General features: G+C 34.9%; 1 protein-coding gene across 6 annotated transcripts in view; it reads right to left on the bottom strand.

Moving 5' to 3' along the window:
- Positions 1-21,474, bottom strand: part of DCAF6 (DDB1 and CUL4 associated factor 6) — a 92,069-nt gene that overhangs the window by 24,689 nt on the left and 45,906 nt on the right. For 2 of the 6 annotated variants that reach the window (XM_061355062.1, XM_061355063.1), the window contains exons 11-16: positions 17,877-18,032; positions 12,230-12,289; positions 6,119-6,224; positions 3,509-3,624; positions 2,559-2,642; positions 2,062-2,383 (exon numbers count right to left, since the gene is read on the bottom strand). In XM_061355062.1, the coding sequence (XP_061211046.1) occupies positions 2,062-2,383; positions 2,559-2,642; positions 3,509-3,624; positions 6,119-6,224; positions 12,230-12,289; positions 17,877-18,032 (844 nt within the window). The remainder of the gene's footprint in view (positions 1-2,061; positions 2,384-2,558; positions 2,643-3,508; positions 3,625-6,118; positions 6,225-12,229; positions 12,290-17,876; positions 18,033-21,474) is intronic. The other 4 variants (XM_061355066.1, XM_061355068.1, XM_061355064.1 and 1 more) reach the window with 3 other exon arrangements.

Genomic DNA, 21,474 nt, shown 5'->3' with positions numbered 1-21,474 from the left:
AACTAAGATACATCAAAACTTTATCTTAGCACAAAACAAAATTACTAATTTTAGTCAATTTATACTCATTATAGCAACAATGTTTTGAGGTATCTTTCCACTAGTTAATGAGCCAGAGGGAGTTTAAATAAATGTAATCAGTTTATGAAAGGAATTCACAGTAGTAGTAGAGAGGACATCCAGTTCCTTTCATGCTATTTCATATGGGATATAAATACTAAGAGGGCTTATAGCTAGCCTTTACGACCACCAGTGCCTGTTTTCCCTCTGGAAATCCAAATTCCTTTGATCACACACAAGATGTCTTACTTCAGTATCTCAGAGGGTATTTAGAAACTCCTGAAACTGGAAGGAGGAAATGTATTGTAAATAATTTGACTGCTCAGAATTTAAAACTAGAACAATTTGCTGCTTGTACACACACACAAAAGCAGAACAAAATCAATTGGTCAAGCATTAAACCCGAGTAATGAAAGCCTGGAGGCAATCCTAAACCAGTATTGACAACACAGCAACTTTTCTCAGAAATCTGAGGGAAGAGAACAGGGGACTGCATAAAGAATTCTAATAATATCATTAATTTGCTTGAATGATCTTTGCTATATAGTAAATTTAAACTGCTAGAGGAAGAAATCTTGCTGCACATAAAGGAGGAAAAGAAGCATGTCAGATGAAGAATAACTTCATCTAAAATATCACTAGTGGGAAATTGTAACAGCTATATGATACCTGGAAGTGTCATTCTTACTACGTTACATCATAGAGACAACATAAGGTGCATGAAGAGAAGCTAAGAATCCTGCCTGAAAACAACATGATTAAAATTGCACGTTTTTTTCACAGCTTGCTTTTGAATTGTTAGATCATAATGAATATTGGTGTTGTAGTGGAAACTAGCTCTGCTATTAGGTATTTACCTACAATTACTTAGTATTGCATGGAAAATTCATGGATTATGATGGAATCTGTATATATTGGCTTTCATAAAACCTGTCATTTCTTGAACAGAATTACTCATGCTATAAAATAAGCAACCACTGACTTATTTTTGTCGCTACTGACAATGTAGTGGCTTATGACTTTTTATTTTATAACTGCGTATTAGTCAAAACCTTTTCTAAATACTATAAAATTCCTTCTGATTTTTTTAATGAATACATATTGTAATGCTTCCTGTAAGGATTTTGCATTGCTAGCATAAGAAATTAATATCAAGATAATGCTGCCTTTGAACAGAACAGGAGTAAAGGTAAAGCATCTGACACTATGTTACATAAGACCTGAAACAAGTAAAGGAGGTATTTTCTTAAGTCTAAGAATAAAGATGTTGCTTAAATAATTATTACAGCTTTTACAGAGTCCAAGTATCAAATTTAGTGAACAAGGTTATTAAACCAGCAATACCAAATCAGGGGTTTACTGAATGATCAAGCAAGTATGTCCAGCTATATTTTGCAAGAAAAAAAAAATGTATCAAGCTTACTAAATGTGTCTTTTATTAATCACAACAACTTGTAAATTATCTTTTTGTTTTACTGCTGTACATTGTGATATTCATTAACCACCAAAAGGAAAAGTATTAGAGTTTCTCCTTCAGAAAAAAAGATGAATGAAAAATTGAACACATCGCTTTTAATGTATGTATTACAGACAAACACAGCATTGCTGAACAACAGTTACAAGCTCTTGCTTTGTTGAAGAACACCTAAAGTAGGGTTAAAAGAAAATGTACCTGTATGCAAATCTATGAACTTTCTGTATTTCCCACTAAAGGGAGAATGTTAAAAAATGAACTACCAATGTTTAGCACTGGGGTACTCAGCAGGCAAGAGAGCAGGTATTAGATCTGTAGGAACTTGCCTGCCTATGGAAAATATATATGTCCTTCTATATATATCAATATCTTACATACTGGCAAATTAGACTCTGCCATCAAACTGTTGGCTAGTTGTCAAAGAATAACTTATTTTATTTAAGGATATAAGGCATGGGTTTCTAGATGTTCTATAAAGAAAAACATAAATTTTGCCAAGCAGTAACAGAGATTGGTATTCCCCTAACCTGTGTCCTGGTCCTCCTCGATACCTTGCCCCTGGGATCAGAACAGGATCATCATCACTATCATCAGTTTCTTGGAGAGCTGAGGTCCTAGTGGAGGACTCGTCTGGAGGTGCAAGCCCTGAAGATTCTGGGTTTGGCTGAGGTTCATTGTTTGCAGCAAGTGAGTTGGCAGTGGATTCAGTACTTTGACTTGACATTTCTTGATACACACTTTTTTCACAGGAGGCTTCCTCCTCTACATTTCCAGAGACAGCATCAACACTGGGGTCATTTTCTTCTGGATGGATTCCAGAATGCTCAGGACCAGGTTTATCCGATACAGCTAACAGAAAATATTGGGGAAAATAAGTCAGACCATTAGTGATTCTAACCTATTTCAGAAGACAGTATAAATGGTCACAGAAGTTAAATTATGCATACTGAGATTATATTGAAAATTTAGTTTTTCATTCTCTACTTCTTCATGTAACTATACTTGAAAAAGTACAGATACATACATGCTTCTGTCGTCTCTACAGTTTCATCTGTAGTTTTCAGTTCTTCAGCACTTGCGTCTTCCTTGGGAGGTGCATCAGGAACTCCTGAATTAAACAACTTTATAGTAAATCACATGATTTCATTTAGATACACATCTATAACATAAGCAAATCTAAATGATACTAGCACTCCTAGATACTAGGAGTCCTAGTAGATACTAGGACTAGATCCTAGACTCCTAGATACTAGTCCTAGATACTAGCACTCCTAGATCAATTCCTTCCAAAGTCCATGTATTACCTTACTGTAATCCCAGATACTAATCTGATACTAATAAAAGTCAGTGTATAGATATAAATTGATCTAGTTGCCCAGGTGAACATACTAACAAAGAAAAAGAAGTATTTATTTTTTTGTCCTTAATATACTTAATATCCTATGCTATGAGAACTTTAGCTGCAAAAAATAGCGTTAATAATGTTGAAGCAGCTGATCGCTTAGTGAAAGCTATTATTTCTGAAGACAGAACTTGAGTTATCCCTTTATTGAAACAGATTAAGATTTTGCTGGAACCAGTCATTTGCCTTTTGGCAATAAATTGAGCAAGACAAACATGTGTAACAAAATACCATGAAAGCTTGACAGAAACGTAACAAACCACCTAGTATTCATTTATGACCTCAAAATGCAGTTTTCTATTTTTCTATACAAATTGGGAGAGCGTACATCTTTAAGAAAAAAGAATAAGGGTTTTAGAACTTAAGAGAGGATAAGTTTATTTTCTTTATATTTATTTGCAACTATTTCAGATTGGTACCTTTTTCTTTCCTAAAAAATTTCATTTTCTATTATGCCTGTATTCTGCCTTCATATGCATGTATATGAGAAACCTATTTTGCTCAATGGTAGTCAGGGACATACAAAAGCAGAAGTTTTACCTTAGCATTACAGAAATAATGCTGTATCTTACTTGTTTCTTCATCTTCAGGCCCCGATTCTTCTGAGGCTTTTGTTTTTACAGAGTCTTCTTGGCCTTCAATTTTGCAATGACTTCCACTTCCTCTAGAGCTTGAATTTGTGCTGCTCCTGGCAATATAACATGTAAAAAATAAAAATGAAATTTAGAAAGAATATAAATAGATGAGATCTTTACAGTAGCACAGCCTACCCATCATCACCATTCTCACTGCAGCCTCACATTTCAATAGCTCCTGGCAGCAAACACAACTAACAACCTTCAGAGCAATTTCAAAATTTTCTTTTATTATGTCCATCACTACTCACCCCACATTCCTCTGCATCATAGAACCTTTAAAGGATTTCTTCATTGCTTTTCAAAATATTGTTAGAACTTAGAAGGATTTACACTATATACGCATTTTTTTACAAGTGTTCAAAGAACTAAAGTCATTACAAGCTGTCAGCTGAGCACTAATACATCATCTTAACCAACCCAATTAAAAATCTGATTCAGATAAAATTTTCTAGGTATAGTCATTCCTGTACTTTTTGAGGCATTTTAATTTTTACTTCAGTGTTATTTTTCACACTAGCAGTTATGTGAAAAAGACGTTTTTGAGAGAGCCAAATAACACCTTGTGCTTTTGTTGCATTAAGCCTTACAATCTGCTTCCATAGCAGGTTTTCTGTTTCCCCAGTTCCCTTCATAACCCTTCATTGAATCCCTGCCAATTTGAATCAGTTTTTTTGAAAGCATGACAAAGTTTGCACACAGCATTCTAAGTCACAAAGCAAAGCAGAGTTGAGCGGCAGCACCAGTAATTCTCATTCTTTGCTGAGGTTTCCCAGCTGGTAACATCTAGGATCATACCTGCCCTTTGAGTAGCTGCATTATACTGAGAATGAAGTGACTGGTAGGTCCATGTCTTCCTGCATTTAATTTTCACAACACCTAAATTTCAGAGCAGATTTTTGATATTTGTCCTCAACTGCATCATTTTGCTATATGGAACTGCATCCTACTTCATTATTGTATTCTTTGGAACAATATTTTTAGTTAGGCTCTGAACTGACAATGCCATGCAACTTTGTTCCACTACAGAATGCTTCTTCCTCTCACTACCCACATTACACTACGCACGACAAAAGCTCCATTAACTTAGTTTACCACTATGTTCAGTTTCTTTATTGATCTATCTGACCCACCTTGAATAGAAGTTCATAATGCAGGAAATTATCAAATCCTTTATGGAAATTCAGACAATTTTTCTCTATTACACCGTGTACATTTCTATAACCCATTATTCTGTCAAATAAGAAGTACTGAATTACGTGCATTTTACCTCCCATAATTTTAATTTATTTCCCATGTTCTGCTTGTTTTAATATGCCTTTCTGTCTTAAAGCCTTGAATATGGCTACCATTAGTCTGAAAAGATCATGATGTTTATTCCTTCATTCTCCTTTGATAGTATATTTGATGCTTGTCATTCACATGGTGCTACCCTTTGGCACAAGAGATTTGGTAGAATACCTGCTATTAGACTGAATATATATGTGAAGTTAAGTTTGAGTAGTTTTCACTACTAGTAGTCTTTACTTCCACAATTACAGATTTTTGTAACAGGTAATTTTCCTGTCCCTAATCTACATTTCCTGTTCACCCTATTTTTTCTTAATATTGTTTCTGAGGCAGTTCTTCATGCATATTTACCCTCTTCAGCACCACTTATGTCATTAACTATTTGAAGTGTAAAATGCATTTTTCAAATTTTGTTATAAACACAGGAATAAAGTGTCAATATTTAATAATATTTGTTTTCTGTGATACAGTAGTAGTAATATTTTATTATTACATTAAAAAACCCAACTAGAACAAATAAGCAAAACATTTGTAAAATTCTGTCAAAGCTTGATTTGGTCTCTAAATAGAAATACAGTCTGATTTATTGGTTGAACATAACTGTCGTAGTATTTCAGATGTGAAAACACACAGAGCCCTGTTTAAAGCTTCCAAACTGCTATGGGCAAGGTGTATGTTTTACGTCTACGGTCACAGAACTTTAAAACAACTAAATGTGGTGGTTTTGGTTGTTTTTTGTGGTTTTGTTTGTTTTTTCCTCCAGCCATGTAACAAATGCAGCAAGAATTTCTACCTACTATCTTGTACAATAATTTTGAAAACATAAGCAAAGAAATAGAAATAAGAGAAAAGAAAGACTGTGTTTGTTTTGTGAGATCCTGAGATGCTCTAGTCATAGACTTTGATATAAAACCAAGTCAGTCAGGCCAGTTAGCCCCAGAACCACCTTTCCATCACTGTACTACCCTACTAAGATAGTGAACACTGATTTTATGCCAGGGTATGATGAAGATACCATGTTTCAAATTAAAAAGATTCAAAGTATCACCAAAAAAAGCCACCCTTTTGCATAAAGATTTAATGTTAAAGTATGTCCTTTATGTTCTGAATGTGTTAATAACTAAAGCCATTTCAAATTGTCTATATACACCTACAAATATAGATACACAATACGGAAAAATATCTGTATCTAGGCTAGACAACTGTTAGTAATATGTGATGATAAATAACCAATCAGAACCAAAATTAACTTCTTACCACTCATCAGTGAAGTCCAGCTTTATTGTGCTTGTAGTTGTTCCTTCTGTACTATAGTGCAAACTTAAAACCGGTTCACCTGCTCCTGTCCGTGGCTGATCACTCTCTGTAAATATGGGGTTGATAAAGTTTGGATTGCAATCAGTAATATAAATAAAGCTGTTATAATTCTGAAGATTCATTTAATTATCTTAACAAAGGCCAAATGTGGTAGTAACATGTAGCATATCAATTTAAGAGCTCTTACAGCCCAAGCAAAAAGTTAAAAAGTCTCAGAGTAAACACATTAAATTCGCAATGCTTTAAAAATGGTCTGAAATGATTTGTATTTATAAGAGCAAACAAAGAAGATGCTGTCCTTCAACATGCAGGTAAATAAAATTGCAGATAGATATTTTTACACACAATATTATCCTTTATCAGCAGATCCCTTTTCTATCAAGTATATTAAGAATACAAGTGTTTTTGGAAGTGGTGTTCAGTCTTATTTTCTCATTAAATACATATATAAGATTATGAGATCTAGATACAATCAGTCTAGAAAAATCACTACCACCTTTTTTTTTTTTTTCCTTCTTACAAACTAGTCAACTACAAGTATCTTTAGACCTGCTTTAAATTGTCAGCTATTTGTCATAAAACCACTGTAAATTCAAGTTCTGAGAGCTTTGGGTTTAAAAAACCTTTCATATCATAGCAACTGTAAGTAAAAAGGGAGTATTTGCAAAATGAACTATCCACGACATCCAAAAGCAACAGAAGTGAATAAAATAGAAAACCACTGCAAGTCTGCCAAGCATCTGCTCTATATACAGTTTTAAGGATGTTCAGTGGTCTGCTTCAGAACAGAACTGTTGAATGACATCTATACATGCACCACCCTCGAATAAAATTGATCATCACAGCCTACCTATATGCATGGCACAGTTGCCATTAATACTGAAGATGACCTTGGGCAATACTAAATAGTTAATGGAAAGTACCACCTGGTTAAGCCTCACTACAGAGGGGCCATTCTCTCAGAACTCAGTTGGGAGAGTTTTCTTAGTATTAGGCATCACTCAAATGACTGCTAATTAGACTATGTAGTCTCACTTGTCATGAATGCTGAACCTTTTACCTCAGGACTGTTTGGGCAAAAGCGTATCATATTTTCTGTCATTTATAGAGTACAGAAATTTGACTACAAGTATACCTGCAGTACTGGCACTTAGAATACAGAAAAAGCTTTAGATCAACTTTGGTAAACATAAATTAAAATCTAACTTTTAATTTAAGCACAAGCCTATTAATTCCCCCACTAAAAAGGCTATTATTAAAACAGTTATGGCTATGATACTGCCATAGAACATTTATTTAAAAAAATACAATTAAATTACAGGATTTATGAAACAGAACATAAGAATTTAACCAAACAATCAAGGCTCATATTTTTAAATTGCTGACAGGCAGAAGCCTGCTCAGAAGATCAGAACAGTGATTGGCTGCACCAAAGAACTTTAAATATTTATTTCTACATATTCTGAAGAGGAATCAAATCAAAACAAAACAAAACCAAAACACAAAAACCCATACAAAAAAATAATTTTATGTGGATGAGGATTAACCAATTAAAACCATGATCCTAATCATACACAGGCCATGGGCCTCATTCTATGCAACGACAAGATCATAGACTCTCTAAAATAAAGGTTCCGGTTCTATTTGATTTAAGAATAGGGGGAAAAAAAAAAAAAAAAAAAAACAAACCCTGATCAAAAGCAATTTTTCCATTTCCTGAAATACACCGAGTAAGAAAAGAAACAAATGTCAGGAAATGTTTTAGTGGCACATACAGATATTTTTGGAAAAAAATTACATGCTCTTTCTTAAATAAACAGGCGCTTTCTCTATTTTTTGGCAATCTATCCATGAACATCTTTTAGTATAAACTTCTGTTCAAACTTTGAGCATCCCTTCCTAAGCAAATAGTAATCACTCCAACATATTGCACAAGTTGTCAGGAGCTGGACACTGAAAGAGTAAAAAATAACATAGCTGACTTTTCCTTTCTTTCAATATGCACTGAGAAAACATACCTTTGAATTGGGAACCCAGATTGGTAAAGAAAAGCAACTTCCTAAATTGTCCAAGACAGCCACCAAACAATGACTACACTGTAACTTGATACTACTATGAAACATTTGCTCCAGCACAAAACTAGTTAATATTACTGACCAGAGTACCTAAACATCACTATCCTGTAACAAAGCTAATTGACTATTAGGCTTGTGTTATAAAGCTCAGATCATATTATCGTTAACAGTGCTTTCCTGTCTTAAAATCTTAACATGACTGTCCTCCACACTTACTGTAGGGGGACTGCTCGTACTTATTCACACTCAAAAAGTCAGAAGAATTGGTGTAAGCAAATTGAAGCAAAGAGGACATGGACTGAGAAATTATTTTTACAAATTTCTGGAAATAGCTGTTAAACTATATTGTGTAATAACTTTGTCTTAAATCTACAATAACATGAGCTAAAATTTGGATTGGGTCAGTTTCTTCTTTTAACTAGCTTTTACAGCACAAAAATCAAATGCTAATAAGAACAAAAAACTTTTAAGAAGACAGATGAGACACGAATCTGACAACCACAACAGAATTAGTTGTGTAGCTGAGCATTTTATATTAATACTGCTAATGAAAGCTGAATGGAATCCTCCGTGAAGAAATCTAGTAAGCTTTTTTTTTGCACAAAAAATTGAACAATCTTTTAGAGAAATCACATAAAATCCAGAAGTCCTGAACTCTTGTCTTCAAGAACAGAGCTATTGCCAAAGACTGACTAGATCATAATGAAACAGTGTCCTCTTTCACTACTAGTTTCATTCCATCAGGCCAGATCTACTTCACATTGATAAAAAAAAAAAAAAAAGAAGATTAGAAGAGGAAAAGTTGTACAGCTTCTGTGATGTAGGGAGACCTATTGCCAAAACCATTAATCTGATAGCAAACTCCAGTAAGGTGACAATTGTTCCAAGAGAAAGTGGTAGCCTGTCAATGCCTTACTGAACTCTATTAGAAATTCCTCAAAAATACCCTGAGACTTTAATGTGTTTGGCTGTAAAATCTAAGTAAAGATACTATCAACAACTTGTATTCTTATTTCATAAGCAACCCTGTTCTAGAACAGACACTCTCAAGAACAGTCTCTTATCTAGGTGCATACAGAAGGAAAGTATTTTTAATCTACCACCCTTAAAACTGAAGACAAAATTTCATTCATAACCTTATTAGGTCTCTTAACTACAAAGTGGTAAGTGCATAAAGCCAGTTTAACAGTGTAATGCAATCTGTAAACCTAACATTGTAACGAACTTCAAGCTCATTTCCCACGTCTCAAATGCTGCCCTATGCACTTGTGTATTTCCAAACCCACAAGAAGGGGATGGACAGCTTTTCACAAAAAACTTCCCAAATAATTCCTATTCAGCACTAATCATAATATCATAAGAAAACCAACTTTGTACATTCTGAAGATAATGTTAAGTTCTCGGTGAAAACAAGATAGAGTTACTTCTGAGGGAAGAAAAATTGACCCAAAGAGGAGAAAATAAGCAATGTATTTCAGAAATTAGGAACTCTCTGAGAAGGCTTAGCACATGAAAATTCATCAGAAGCAGCTGAACTTGAAGGAGAGGGTGGAGATCCTTCTCTCTAGGGAGGAATAATGACTGAACAATGTCACACAGATACAAGTCAGTATAAGGCACAATGAGTAAGGGAAGACCAAAAATCAAATAATTGGATGGACCAACCTAATCTACAGCCCAAGGCATACACTTGATGACTCCTACAATAATCAGATGCAGTACTGCACTTCACTGAAGAAGGCAGCAGTACAGACCACGCTGTGCACGGCACAAACCACAGGTCTGAAATTCTTGAGCTTGGACCTGCAGAGCTCACTGGTCTGGAAAGCTCTATACGCAGACCAACACTCAACCAGTTTATCTGACTGGGATGCAGAGCTAAGTACAGCTACTTGCTAAGTACACAACATGCCAGTACAGATCCCAGGACTTACAGTACTGCTCATGAGGAACTATGCCACAGCTGACAAACCAGCTTGTTCTGAGCCAGATCAAGTATCTATAATATGGCACTGAACAGTATGGTATGGACAGTACCCTAACGGATTACCAAACCCCCATACTAACTTGCAGCTACCTAGAAATATCAGTAATCAGTATGGCTTCTGTGTATGTAGGAAGAAGCATTACACTGGTGTGGGATGCACACACACACTTGAACTTCAAAGTTACTGAGCTAGCTCTCTGGCTTCAGGTTTCCTCTTTAATCATAATTCAGGCATAATCTTACAGTCATAACACTGCCTTTGCACTGCAACAAATCTAAAAGCCAACCCTCTGTTATTACAATCACAATAAAAATAACAGGTAGAGCACAGTAATCCACTTGAAATAATTTTGTCAGGATGGGAAGGACTTACAGCTTCTGCTGGACTGTCACAATAATGGTATTATAAATTTATATCCATGTGGAAAGTATCAAAATATCTTTAAAACCATAAACAATCTTAAAATGCAGATACCAATAAAAGAGACTGGTCCAACAGAAGACAGCTGATTCAGTACCACATTAAGGAAAGACAGGAATTAGAAATAAGAAGCACTTATATATAAAAAGAACTGATACGACTTCCTTCATTAACTAGAACTGGTATTATTTCCTTCATTAGCTACTTATACTTTTTCTGAAATTTCCATTCAAATATGTATTGAAATTAATGCAGTTTAACTTCAAAAATCCAACTTCATTAAATCCAACAGCAAATTACTCTTCTGGTTATTATTTTATTCATAACTTCATGGAACAGTTTATCAGTTTTCCAATTTTTTTGCAGTGGTAAGAACTTCAGTAAACATACAGACTTTCTGTGCTAATTTTTGTTTATTCTACTCTCATCAAATAATGCTTTATTCTGAGTTAATAACAAAGAGTATAACTTGGCCGCTAATTATAAGCAAGTTCTCCAGCTATACTTGGCTATTAGAGCAATGTAGACTACTAAACCATGTATAATTGGCAAATTTACACACTGATATTTAAGGGTGTTTCATCACAAAACGTAATCCCACAAAATTAATATATTTTGTCAATATAAAACACAACTTGATTTTTTTTTCCACAATGTTCTGGCATCTTAAAATAAATCATAATCTCAAGAGTTGCTGAACAACTTTTCAGAAATGGTATTTCAAAGTGGCATTCCAGTTTAGAATGTGAAACAGGATGAAACAGCCAGCTCCTTTGTGGGATTTGATCTACTAAATCTCTACAAAGACTGTGATATGGAAGTAAGTATAATGCAGAATGTATGTAAATCTATTTTTAAATTACCATCTATCACTCAATTATTCAAGCATAAATATTCACTACATTGGTTCAGCTGGTATAGGGTCACCTGTGGCGCACTTCACTGTTTACAGTTTGAAGACTGATGAATAATGGACAGTGAGAGACCTCACAAGCATTCTTTCTACTACCAGCCTATAGGGTATCTACAGAGTAACACTAATACTTACTTAACATAAGGGATGTCAGACAATGGGTTACAGAGGTAAGATGCGCCTAAGACCAATAGGCGCTCTTGACTTGCTCAAACAGTATACAGGTATAACAAAGCTGCACATATCTCTTGCATAAGATAAATTAATTTGGCATTATGTGATTTAACGTGACTTCAGTCTTGATATTTGCACTTTGATCCAAGAACAGCCATTCAGAAAAAAGACTGTTTAAAGAATTCATTTTATTTTGCATTTTGAAAAAAATATTCTAAATGTCGGTAGAGTACACAAGACACTTACAGTACCTCCATTGAACGCGTTAACAATAAGATGGCTTTTGAAAATAATTAACCTTACTCTGTTACTCATATTGGGAATTAAATAATTTATGAGTTTCCAGCAGATCTGCTTATAGAATTCTATTTTATGTAGATGAACAGCATTTTTACACTGTTTATCATCATGAAAGGCAATTTTAAAAGGAAGCATTGCAATCAACTATGGCTGGGTATAGTGCATTTCCTGTCACACGCACCCTGTTGCTCATCAAGTGACATGGATCCAAGCTGTTTGTTAACCACAGAAGAAGGAGAATCTGAAACAAAAATGAGATTTCAACTTAAAACACAAGCAGCAGAGAACTGCAGAGCAATGTCATGATCATATGTTAGTTTAAAATAAATAAAAAGCAGCAACATAAGGAAGCTTTGGGTTTGTTTTATGAGCAGCCAGCCATATTGCACTTTCTAGGCATGACAGAAGCAAAGCCACTTGTGTCAAATCATTATGTATTAGTTTAGGTAGTTACTGAAAAGCTTGAAGCTTGCTGAAATGTCAGTAATAAAAATGCCTGTCCATTACCAAAGATTTTACTACATCCTTCAAATTTCTAACATGTCAGGAAAAACCCTGAAGAGTCATGACTCCTAAAGCCTTTGCTCTACCTACCAAATGACACTAGTATTTAAAACAATGTGCTAAACATATACTTCAGAATATTTGTACTTCAACATGAATTACTCAATATGTAAACCTATAAGCATAAAATGAAAGAGATGAGACTGTTTATAGATATAACATCATACAGACTGTTTGATAATTCTACATTCCTAGATGATATACCTCTGTAGCATCTGAGAATATGAGAATATGTTTTCATGAGTTTATCACAGTACTAAACCAGTCTTATAAAAATCGTAATTACTGGGGGAAAAAAAAAAAAACAAAAAACCCCAAAACAAACCCCAAACCCCCCCAAACAGCAACAAAACAAAACTAAACCCCCAGCAGTCAGTGCATTTTTTTTGTACTGGACATTACCAGCTAATAACTATCACCAGCACTGCATTCAGCGTACAGACAAATGCTCAGTGTTCAACATCTTCTGTGCGTCTATTTCCCTTGTCACCTCTGAAGACAAGATAACACAGAAGTAAGATCTCAAAATAAGCTGATGTACATAAATTAATGCAGTATTTCAAAGATACTGGCTAAGCTACATATCTTGCTTCCATTTGTTAATCTTCTGTTATAAACAAATACAAGCTAAGCTAAAAGGATTCAATATTTTGTATTATAAACTGAGTCATACTTGCCACCATCACAGCACACTGAAGGAATTTGAACATAAATTTAAATCCTATACAATGAAAGTAATTAAGTAATAACACACTCTCTCCTACAGGAAGCTCACTTCCAGGTTTGGGCCAGGATCATCAGCACGACCTAATATGTAGTATAGCCATAAAAACTGCTAAATTGACAAAGCTGATTTAGATGATCTCCCAGAGGTCCCTTCCAACCCTAATGTGATCCTGTGACTTGTAACAATGTATTTCGCTTTCCAAAACTGAAGAGTGGTTTACATATAATTTCTAATTTAGAAATGAAGTATTTACACTCGATTTTTTTCAGTGGAGTAGTAATCCACTTTTTAGCATGTAAACTGGAGCAAAATGCTACTGTAAAAATGCACCACATCATTATCAACTTGTATTCCAGCTGACTCAGTACAGGAACTGGTATGCCTATCTCAAAGGCCAGCTGGCTTTGATCAGTAACTCACAGTTATGAAGCCTGTGACTGGGATTAACTTGTATCAAAAGTGCTAAAGGGAGGGGAGGTCTTGGACAGCAAGCTGAGAAACACTGCAGAAGACAGCGATCCTCAGTCACACTTTCAATTCTTTCTATAAACCTATATGTCCTTTTTTAAAAAGTGTATCATGCCGCCAAACATTTTACTTGGCTGGAAAAGCTAATTGCATCAGCTCTTTAATTCAGACCAAGATGAACAGAAGAAATACAACTGAACTAACATACTTTAATTAAAAATTTAAGAAATTACATTTACTACCCTTATCAGCACTTTTAAATTTTATTAAGACTTAACATTATACAACAGTAAGTAAAATGTGTGTTTTACCATGTTGATCAGTTACAGTAAGCAAAAATGAAAAATTTTCTAGGTAGCAGTCCATGCCAATGTAAGCTTAAACTTCCCACACTTCACTATTATTTTGATGTCTTCTTACACCTTTGTGAATGCATTTCACTTGTAATAGGAGAAATTTTAAACAACATATTCCAGTTAACATGGTTAAGAAAAGAGCTCAGTTTGTAGAAACTGTAAACTCACTGTTTTTCCTTTTTCAAGTGACCTGAAGCCACAGATCACCAGTACCCCTTGAAGTGGCACTGCACTTTAGAACCCCACACCTCAGGCAGGGAAATAAACATGAGCAGGAAACCAGCCTAAAGAAGTTCAGGTAAATGCCTCTTTTTTTAATATATGGCTTTGTTTTGTAAAAATTCTGAAAAAGTACTTTCATCATTTCTGATAAAGCTTTTGAAAAAAGTATTACCAAAACTGTGCCATATAGTTAAAAAAAAAAAACAACACCAGAAATCCAAACTCTTACCTGAGCCTTCATAGGCTGGGTCTACATCCCAGTGCAGCTCACCACTGGTTGTAAAGTCACCAGTACATTCTAAACTGGAACACCACTTAAAGAGGGAACTGGAGATTCATAAATTTGGGGAACCTCAAACAGAAAATAAAAGATAATTTTAACAACAGCTACATGCTGAGGGACCTTCCTATAGTGTGGGCAATAAGCACCTGACTTTATCAAAACGCTAGCACGTCACCTCTACTGTTTTGGTTAAAAATCCACCTTCCTCCTTATATAACACCTGCACCAGCGTGACACTCAGGTCTGAAGCAATAAGACCTGGTTTTATAGTCGTAAACATGGTACATACAGTGGACCTTAATCTAAGAAATGAAACACTTGTTTTAATAACTAGAATAATTGCTTTGCAGAGCAAATGAGCTCTCGGCTAGGTATTCTGGACTTCAAATAGACAAATTTTTGCATCTGGGTGTTTCCAAATAATGAAAAGAATCTAGTAATAAGAAATGCAATAATTCCCTTGTTCTTTGCAGAAAGTTTTAAGACAGACATTAAGGTCCAATTTGTTCCACTGAAAGACACTGACTGTGTAGCTAGGCCAATGTGCATGACAGGTTCTGCAATATACTAGCATGCACATGTATGTATCTTTATTCCACAATAAATGCAATCTACATCAAATTAATTTTTCCTCAAAGAATAAAGGTTCACATTACTTCATGTTTTTGTGGGCAAGATTATGCACACTGACTGCTACAGAAACACCTGATGCACACCGATCTATAATACTGATTCAGTTTTATTTTCCACTTCAAGATCAGGTGGTTCATGTTTCTGTAACTTCTCAAATTGCATTCAATTCACTTGAAGTTCTCAAAAAGAAGAGTGATGTAAGTAATTGTGATGCACATACAGCATATCAGCACTGGGCAGAGCAGCAATGATAATAGTTGAAAAGTTTCACCTTAATTGTAGTTTGCATATAACAGTTGTTGTTTTATACTGCCTGTGAGCTGAATGTTACGAAATGCCACAAAAATATATATAAGTCAAAACTAGGCTTTGTTGCAGAAAGTATATAATAAAAATAAGCCAAACAAAACCTTACCATAGTCCCCTAATTAAATTGTCTAAGACACAAAAAGCTGAATCTGTTCAATATCTAAGAAAAGGCTTGAAGACTATGAGACCTGATACATACAGCATATACTGCTTCTAAAATTCAACCAAATTTACACAATACTTAAGAGGTATTCACTAAAACAAACTCTTTTTGTCACATGAGTATGAAATATCTTTTTCATCAGTCACATAAGCCCACTGTGAATCATTCTCAGCTAATGCACTTTTACATTCAAGAACAAACTTTTGACCATATTTTTCTAAATAGTGATGATTAACAATTACAGAAACAGCTTACAAATCCTCATGTAACTATTAAAAGTCCTTAGACTAGGAGACAGAAAAACTACCATACAGACTAATTTTCTATTAAACCTGTAAAATCTTTCAGCTCTTGACATACTCTGCTTGTAATTTCTTACGTGGCTGAAGTATTTTTTTTCTCCAGCCTGTGTCCAAAACTATAACTGAGCTTCTGTGACTGCAAAGATAAGAATTAAGAATGAAATACAGGTCAGAATAAATGGCCTTAGTCTCACACTGAATTCCCCCCAAAATTGCAAGTATAAATCATACAAGTTTTACCAAAGCAGGGATTGAGAACTTGCAGCCCTGGTCCAGAGGCACTGATGCCATTTCACATAGCGGCAGACACATTTTGGGGTATAATTTTTGTTTGAAAATTCACAACTAGTATGTACTTGAAAACTAAACATCTGCCTCAACACAGAGAAAAGACAAACCCTGCAGGATGGGAAAAAAAAAAAAAGAAAAACAGATATTGTCTCTGTATGGGAATTTATTATTAAAAAGCAAACAAAACAAACAAACAAAAAACCCCTAAGAATTTCTTCCTTGTACCACATTTCTAAAAACACCAACTTAGCACAGGGCTGGAAAACAGTTGCCTCTATGGAGAAGCAAGAGATCAAAATTTCACAGCTCTGGGTTAGATACATATATTCAAAAAATGAGCCTTGGGAGCTCAGAAAAGGAACAAACCAAATCATTTGCATATAAAGAAATGAGTGAATACAAATAATATTTCCATGTCCAGAGTGCAGAAATCATAAGTTGTTTTGCTTTTCCTACAGGATACGGCTGCCTTTCCTAGGATAAGCACAAAACCCTCCAAGGATTTACTGGTTTTCAAACATTCTGAAAAGTCATTGTAGAATTTGCTTGTGTAGGAAGTTATTCAAAACTTGGTAACTTCATACTGTAATTACAGCACTAGCCACTCTTTCATCAAACTGTTCTGCAAGGCTCCAGATGAATGAATAGATTGAACCATAGCAAGTTAAGCTGTGAATGTATGACACGATCCTTGTAAGCAATTTAGCCACAGCTCAACTGTCACAGAATTTATGTATAGAAGAAACATTGCTGGACATTATTTCTCAACACAAAATACGCTGATATTTCACAAAGCATGTAGCTCACTCATCTTTACATGGTGCCGTGACAAAGTTCACTTCAAGTTTATGCTTTGGGGTTTACCTCTTTATTCATATGCATGCTTCTACCCTAACTTTCACAAATATGTCTCTTTTTGTTATAAACATCTCCAAGACTTTCTTGTAGTAATTTCTAATGTCAGTAAGAGAAAGGGATGGAGAAAAGAAAAGTTACTCTTTTCAAAAGAGAAGAGCACATCTGGAGACTTCGGCTTGCTAAGAGTATGTTCACTATACTTAACTGTAAAGCCATTTAAGAGTGCCAAAATTCTGTTTTACTGAATTGTTATCCTGATTTAGAACATCTGCTAAACCCAAGCCAAATCTTAAATGTTGCTATCAGATACAGTTAACACCAAAGCGCAATTTCAAGTGTGTAATAACTTTAATCAGGAAACAGCAATTTCTTGCTCAACTGCTCTAAAAAACATTGCATATACCTGATGCCATGCACTCAGGAAACTTTCTCTGTATAGTATCATTTAGCTATATAATCCAAACATGCTAGGTAGATGCAAACTGTCAATATGACTCTCTCCTTAACCATGTGATGTTAAACACCACCACATGCAAGGTAAGAAAAGCAGCAAATGCATTAACTGTCTTGTTCTGGAAGAGAAGCATCTCAGCAAACAGCATCACGAACTATAACTATGTTAGCTGCTTTAGAAACCTTGACAAATGACAACCTGATGTCTGAGGGTCCTGTGAGGAGCCCTGATCAGAAGAGGATGACTGTGGAGCTGAACCCTCAGCTAGCTCTTGCTGTCTCTGTTGTTCTGCCTTCTTAAGCCTCAGTCGCTGCAGACCCCTACGGATTATAGCTAACTCGGGTCCCATTAACTCTGACAAACAGGAAGGGGGGAGAGGAAGGGAAAAAAAAAAAAAAAGGCATGTAAAAGAAAGAAGCATTGAACATACAATATACAGAACAGGGAGAAAGGTGGGGGGACTGACCAAAGAGAGAAGCAACAGAAACAACCAGAAATTATAAAACAAAATATTGAAATTGTTTTCCTGTTCCTAAATGCGTAAGTCACAGGATTAAAAAGTTCAGGATTCATACCTCTCCCTCCCCATCTCCAACACTTAAACCATTTAACAGAATTATTTAACAAAAATAGATAGATCCCAAGTGATTCAAAATAAAGCAAACAACAGAAGCACTCATTTTCATGTTTCTACACACATAACAAATGAGAATAACTGTGGCATAAAATTATGCAACTCTGGTCTACAGATAAGTTTTTAAAACAAATGCAACAGCTTTCTCTGTGTGTGTGAGTGTATGCATGTCAATACAATTTTGATTAATAAAAATAAAAAAGCAGAAAACCACAACAATACCCAGTGAAAAAAGTAAACTGGGATATAGAAATTGGTGTCAGAACAGCACCTAACCCAAAAATACACTTTACTATGAACACATTTTTTATTTTAGACAATATTCCCAGTGGGTGAGAATTCAAAGTCTGGAAACACTGTTAAGCAGTTGCACAGAGAAAGTAACATATTGGATCACAAACAATTTAGTATAATTTTCTTAACAGACTATTGTTTCAGTTCCATCTTTAAAGACTTCACTGTTTTCACCATTTTATCTTTATTAATTTGTCAGTTATCCCTTTTTGGCATGTACCAGTCCAAATACTGTTTGATTAACAGGTTTTTTTGCTAACTGCTCTGAAAGTAGATGTCCAAGCAATTATTATTCTTTCATTGCTCTTTGAAGGTTTCTGCCACTTACACAAATGTTGTATAGCAAGTGCTTCTCTTTAAACAACACAGACTGTGTCAGTAATGGCTGGAGCACAACACTGACCTGAACCACTACTGAACTACTCTCATCTATAATATAGTAGTATAGAGAAGCTAATTCAGACTCAAATATTCACATCAAATGCTCTAGCTAGCCCTGTTTTGAACTGCTAGCCTAGGCCTATCCTCAAAGTATTTCTATCAAGGGCACTCTGGAGTATTCTGTATGTATGAGGAAATCTGTAAAGAAAAAAATACCAGCACTATGAAATGTTAAAATACTAGAGAGCATTACATTGGCATATAAACTTTAATCTAAGCAAAGCCTTTACAAATATTCCATAACCCTTATTCTTGCAGTGAAGCAAACAAATTTTCAATCTTCTTGTATAAAGAGAAATAAACCCAAAGACAGAATCCAATAATTCAAAAACCAATGGCAAACATCGGTTAATATCAAACAGTCACAAGCTCTAATGTCCTTAATCTAATACCACATCTGGGAAATTGACCCTGCCAGTTTATGGCTGATGAGGTTTAGCAAGAAGGAAAAAGATATACTTCCTAAAAGGAATATGGCATCAAAGACATTTGCTATGAATAATTTTCATGTGCCATGAATATTTAGGGAACTTAGAAATTTAAACAGTGTAGAAAATGCTTTTAAGGAAATTTCAATAACGTCTGAAATTGCAGTTTTCGGTACTTGCTGCTGATTCAGTTCCACTCAGTGCAGAGACAGTTACAATTTAAGATGTAAAAGGAATTGCAATTCAAAATGTAAAGAAATAACTACTATCCTGAATATGTTCAATAACAACAACTTTTAACAGTTCAGAATCTCTAAGCAAATGTTTATTTTTGTCAGCAAACAGAGGAATAGAAATAGAGGAAAAAAAAACAGCTATTGCCACTTCCCCATTCAAAATTTAAAAGCAAAGTTACTTTATATCAGAACACATATAAAGATTAAGCTTTGTCCTAATTAGTCAATTGCCCCTCTGTCCATGTCATGTGCCCCATCTCCATTCACCCCCACCTTCCCCCAATGTTACCAATGTGTATCTGGAATATTACTGGGGGGGAGTATTATACAGTTTGTTGTATCGGATATTTATTTGTGATTTGAAACTACACCATCTTAAAATTGATGTAAAATATGAATTAATGGTTTCCACTGAATGGGCCAAGCTGTGTAAGAAAATGAATTTAATTTTTTTCCCTAGTGACAAACATGAAAATCTCCAACAATTGTTGTCTCATTATTAAAAAAAAAAATACTGACATAAAAAAAAATTATTAAAAATTATTAAAAAAATTATTAAAAATTATTAAAAAAAAACATACTTCAAACATACTGACAAAAACAGGCTACTGCAATTTTGCACTGATCTTGTTGATTATTTGCAAATTACGCATATTTTCAATTTTATTCTTCTAGAATATAAATTCTGATAGACTTATCCCAACAAGCTACAGCACTGAACCATTTTTGTACTATTTTGAACATGTAGTTTTTCAAAACATTGAGAGATGAAGCAATTCAGATGCAGAAGATCACACGCTCACCACATGGCATATTGTTCTGGCACACTATGCCAACAATATATATGAATGATAATACATATGCAAAGATATTGCTACTTCAAAGACAGAATTACCACCAGCACCTGCGTTCAGTACAGAAATCTGTAGAAATGATTTATGGAAAGCTGTCTGTAAGTCTGTTCCATTCTGTACTACGAATTCATGCTCCGATTCTAAACAAGTAATCATCCAAAAGCATGTTCTTCATTTCCTAAGTCTTTCCTACAATATTCAAATTTGTATCTACCATCATTTCATGCAAAATGATGGCTGAAGGCCTCTTGCTTTCTTTCTTCTGTTTCCCAGAATGCTTCCCCATTCATCCATCTTTTGCAACATAGCTTTATGCAGTCTTCCTACTCAACCCCACTGTATTTAAATTACCATTCCTATTATCAGTTTCCCTATCCGCCATTCAAAAAACATTTTATTCAGCTCTAAACAAACTGATGTAACTCTGCTCTTGATGCAGCCAGCAGTATTTTCACCTTTATAGACTATGTGTGAGTCTGAGAGTAAATAAGATCTCAGAACTGAGCACTGTCATGGGTTACATAAGTATACAAATATTCCAAAATGGAAATCCACATTCAAACCTACCCATTCATAAACCCACTTGTACAGCTCTGCCATGACCTGCTCCCTCTGCCCAGGAATTTCCCCTCTCCCTGAACTTGCTCATGTTACCCAAAACTTGCCTGGTAGTAATGTGTTTTAAAAGCGACATAAACTGGATAAGGTGCTTACTAGCTGAGCAAACATGTAAGTTTGCATTAAGTTTACTCCTGCAGGAATCCTGTAGACAATTTAAAGATGATGCGTGATCCTAACAATAAATTCTGCATATGGCAATAAAGAATACCAGATAAAGTTTTGCTTTATTTCTGTGGGGTTGGGGTGTGTGCTATAGTGACTCTGGGTGGTTTTTTTTTAAGAATCAGT

This window comes from Neopsephotus bourkii, unplaced genomic scaffold, assembly GCF_033783945.1.
Source record: "Neopsephotus bourkii isolate Nb327-2 ecotype Australia unplaced genomic scaffold, CSIRO-AGI_Nbou_v1 NB_771, whole genome shotgun sequence".
Classification (NCBI taxonomy): domain Eukaryota; kingdom Metazoa; phylum Chordata; class Aves; order Psittaciformes; family Psittacidae; genus Neopsephotus; species Neopsephotus bourkii.
Note: the sequence above shows the minus strand (reverse complement) of the source record. Positions and strands in the feature narration are given on the sequence as shown.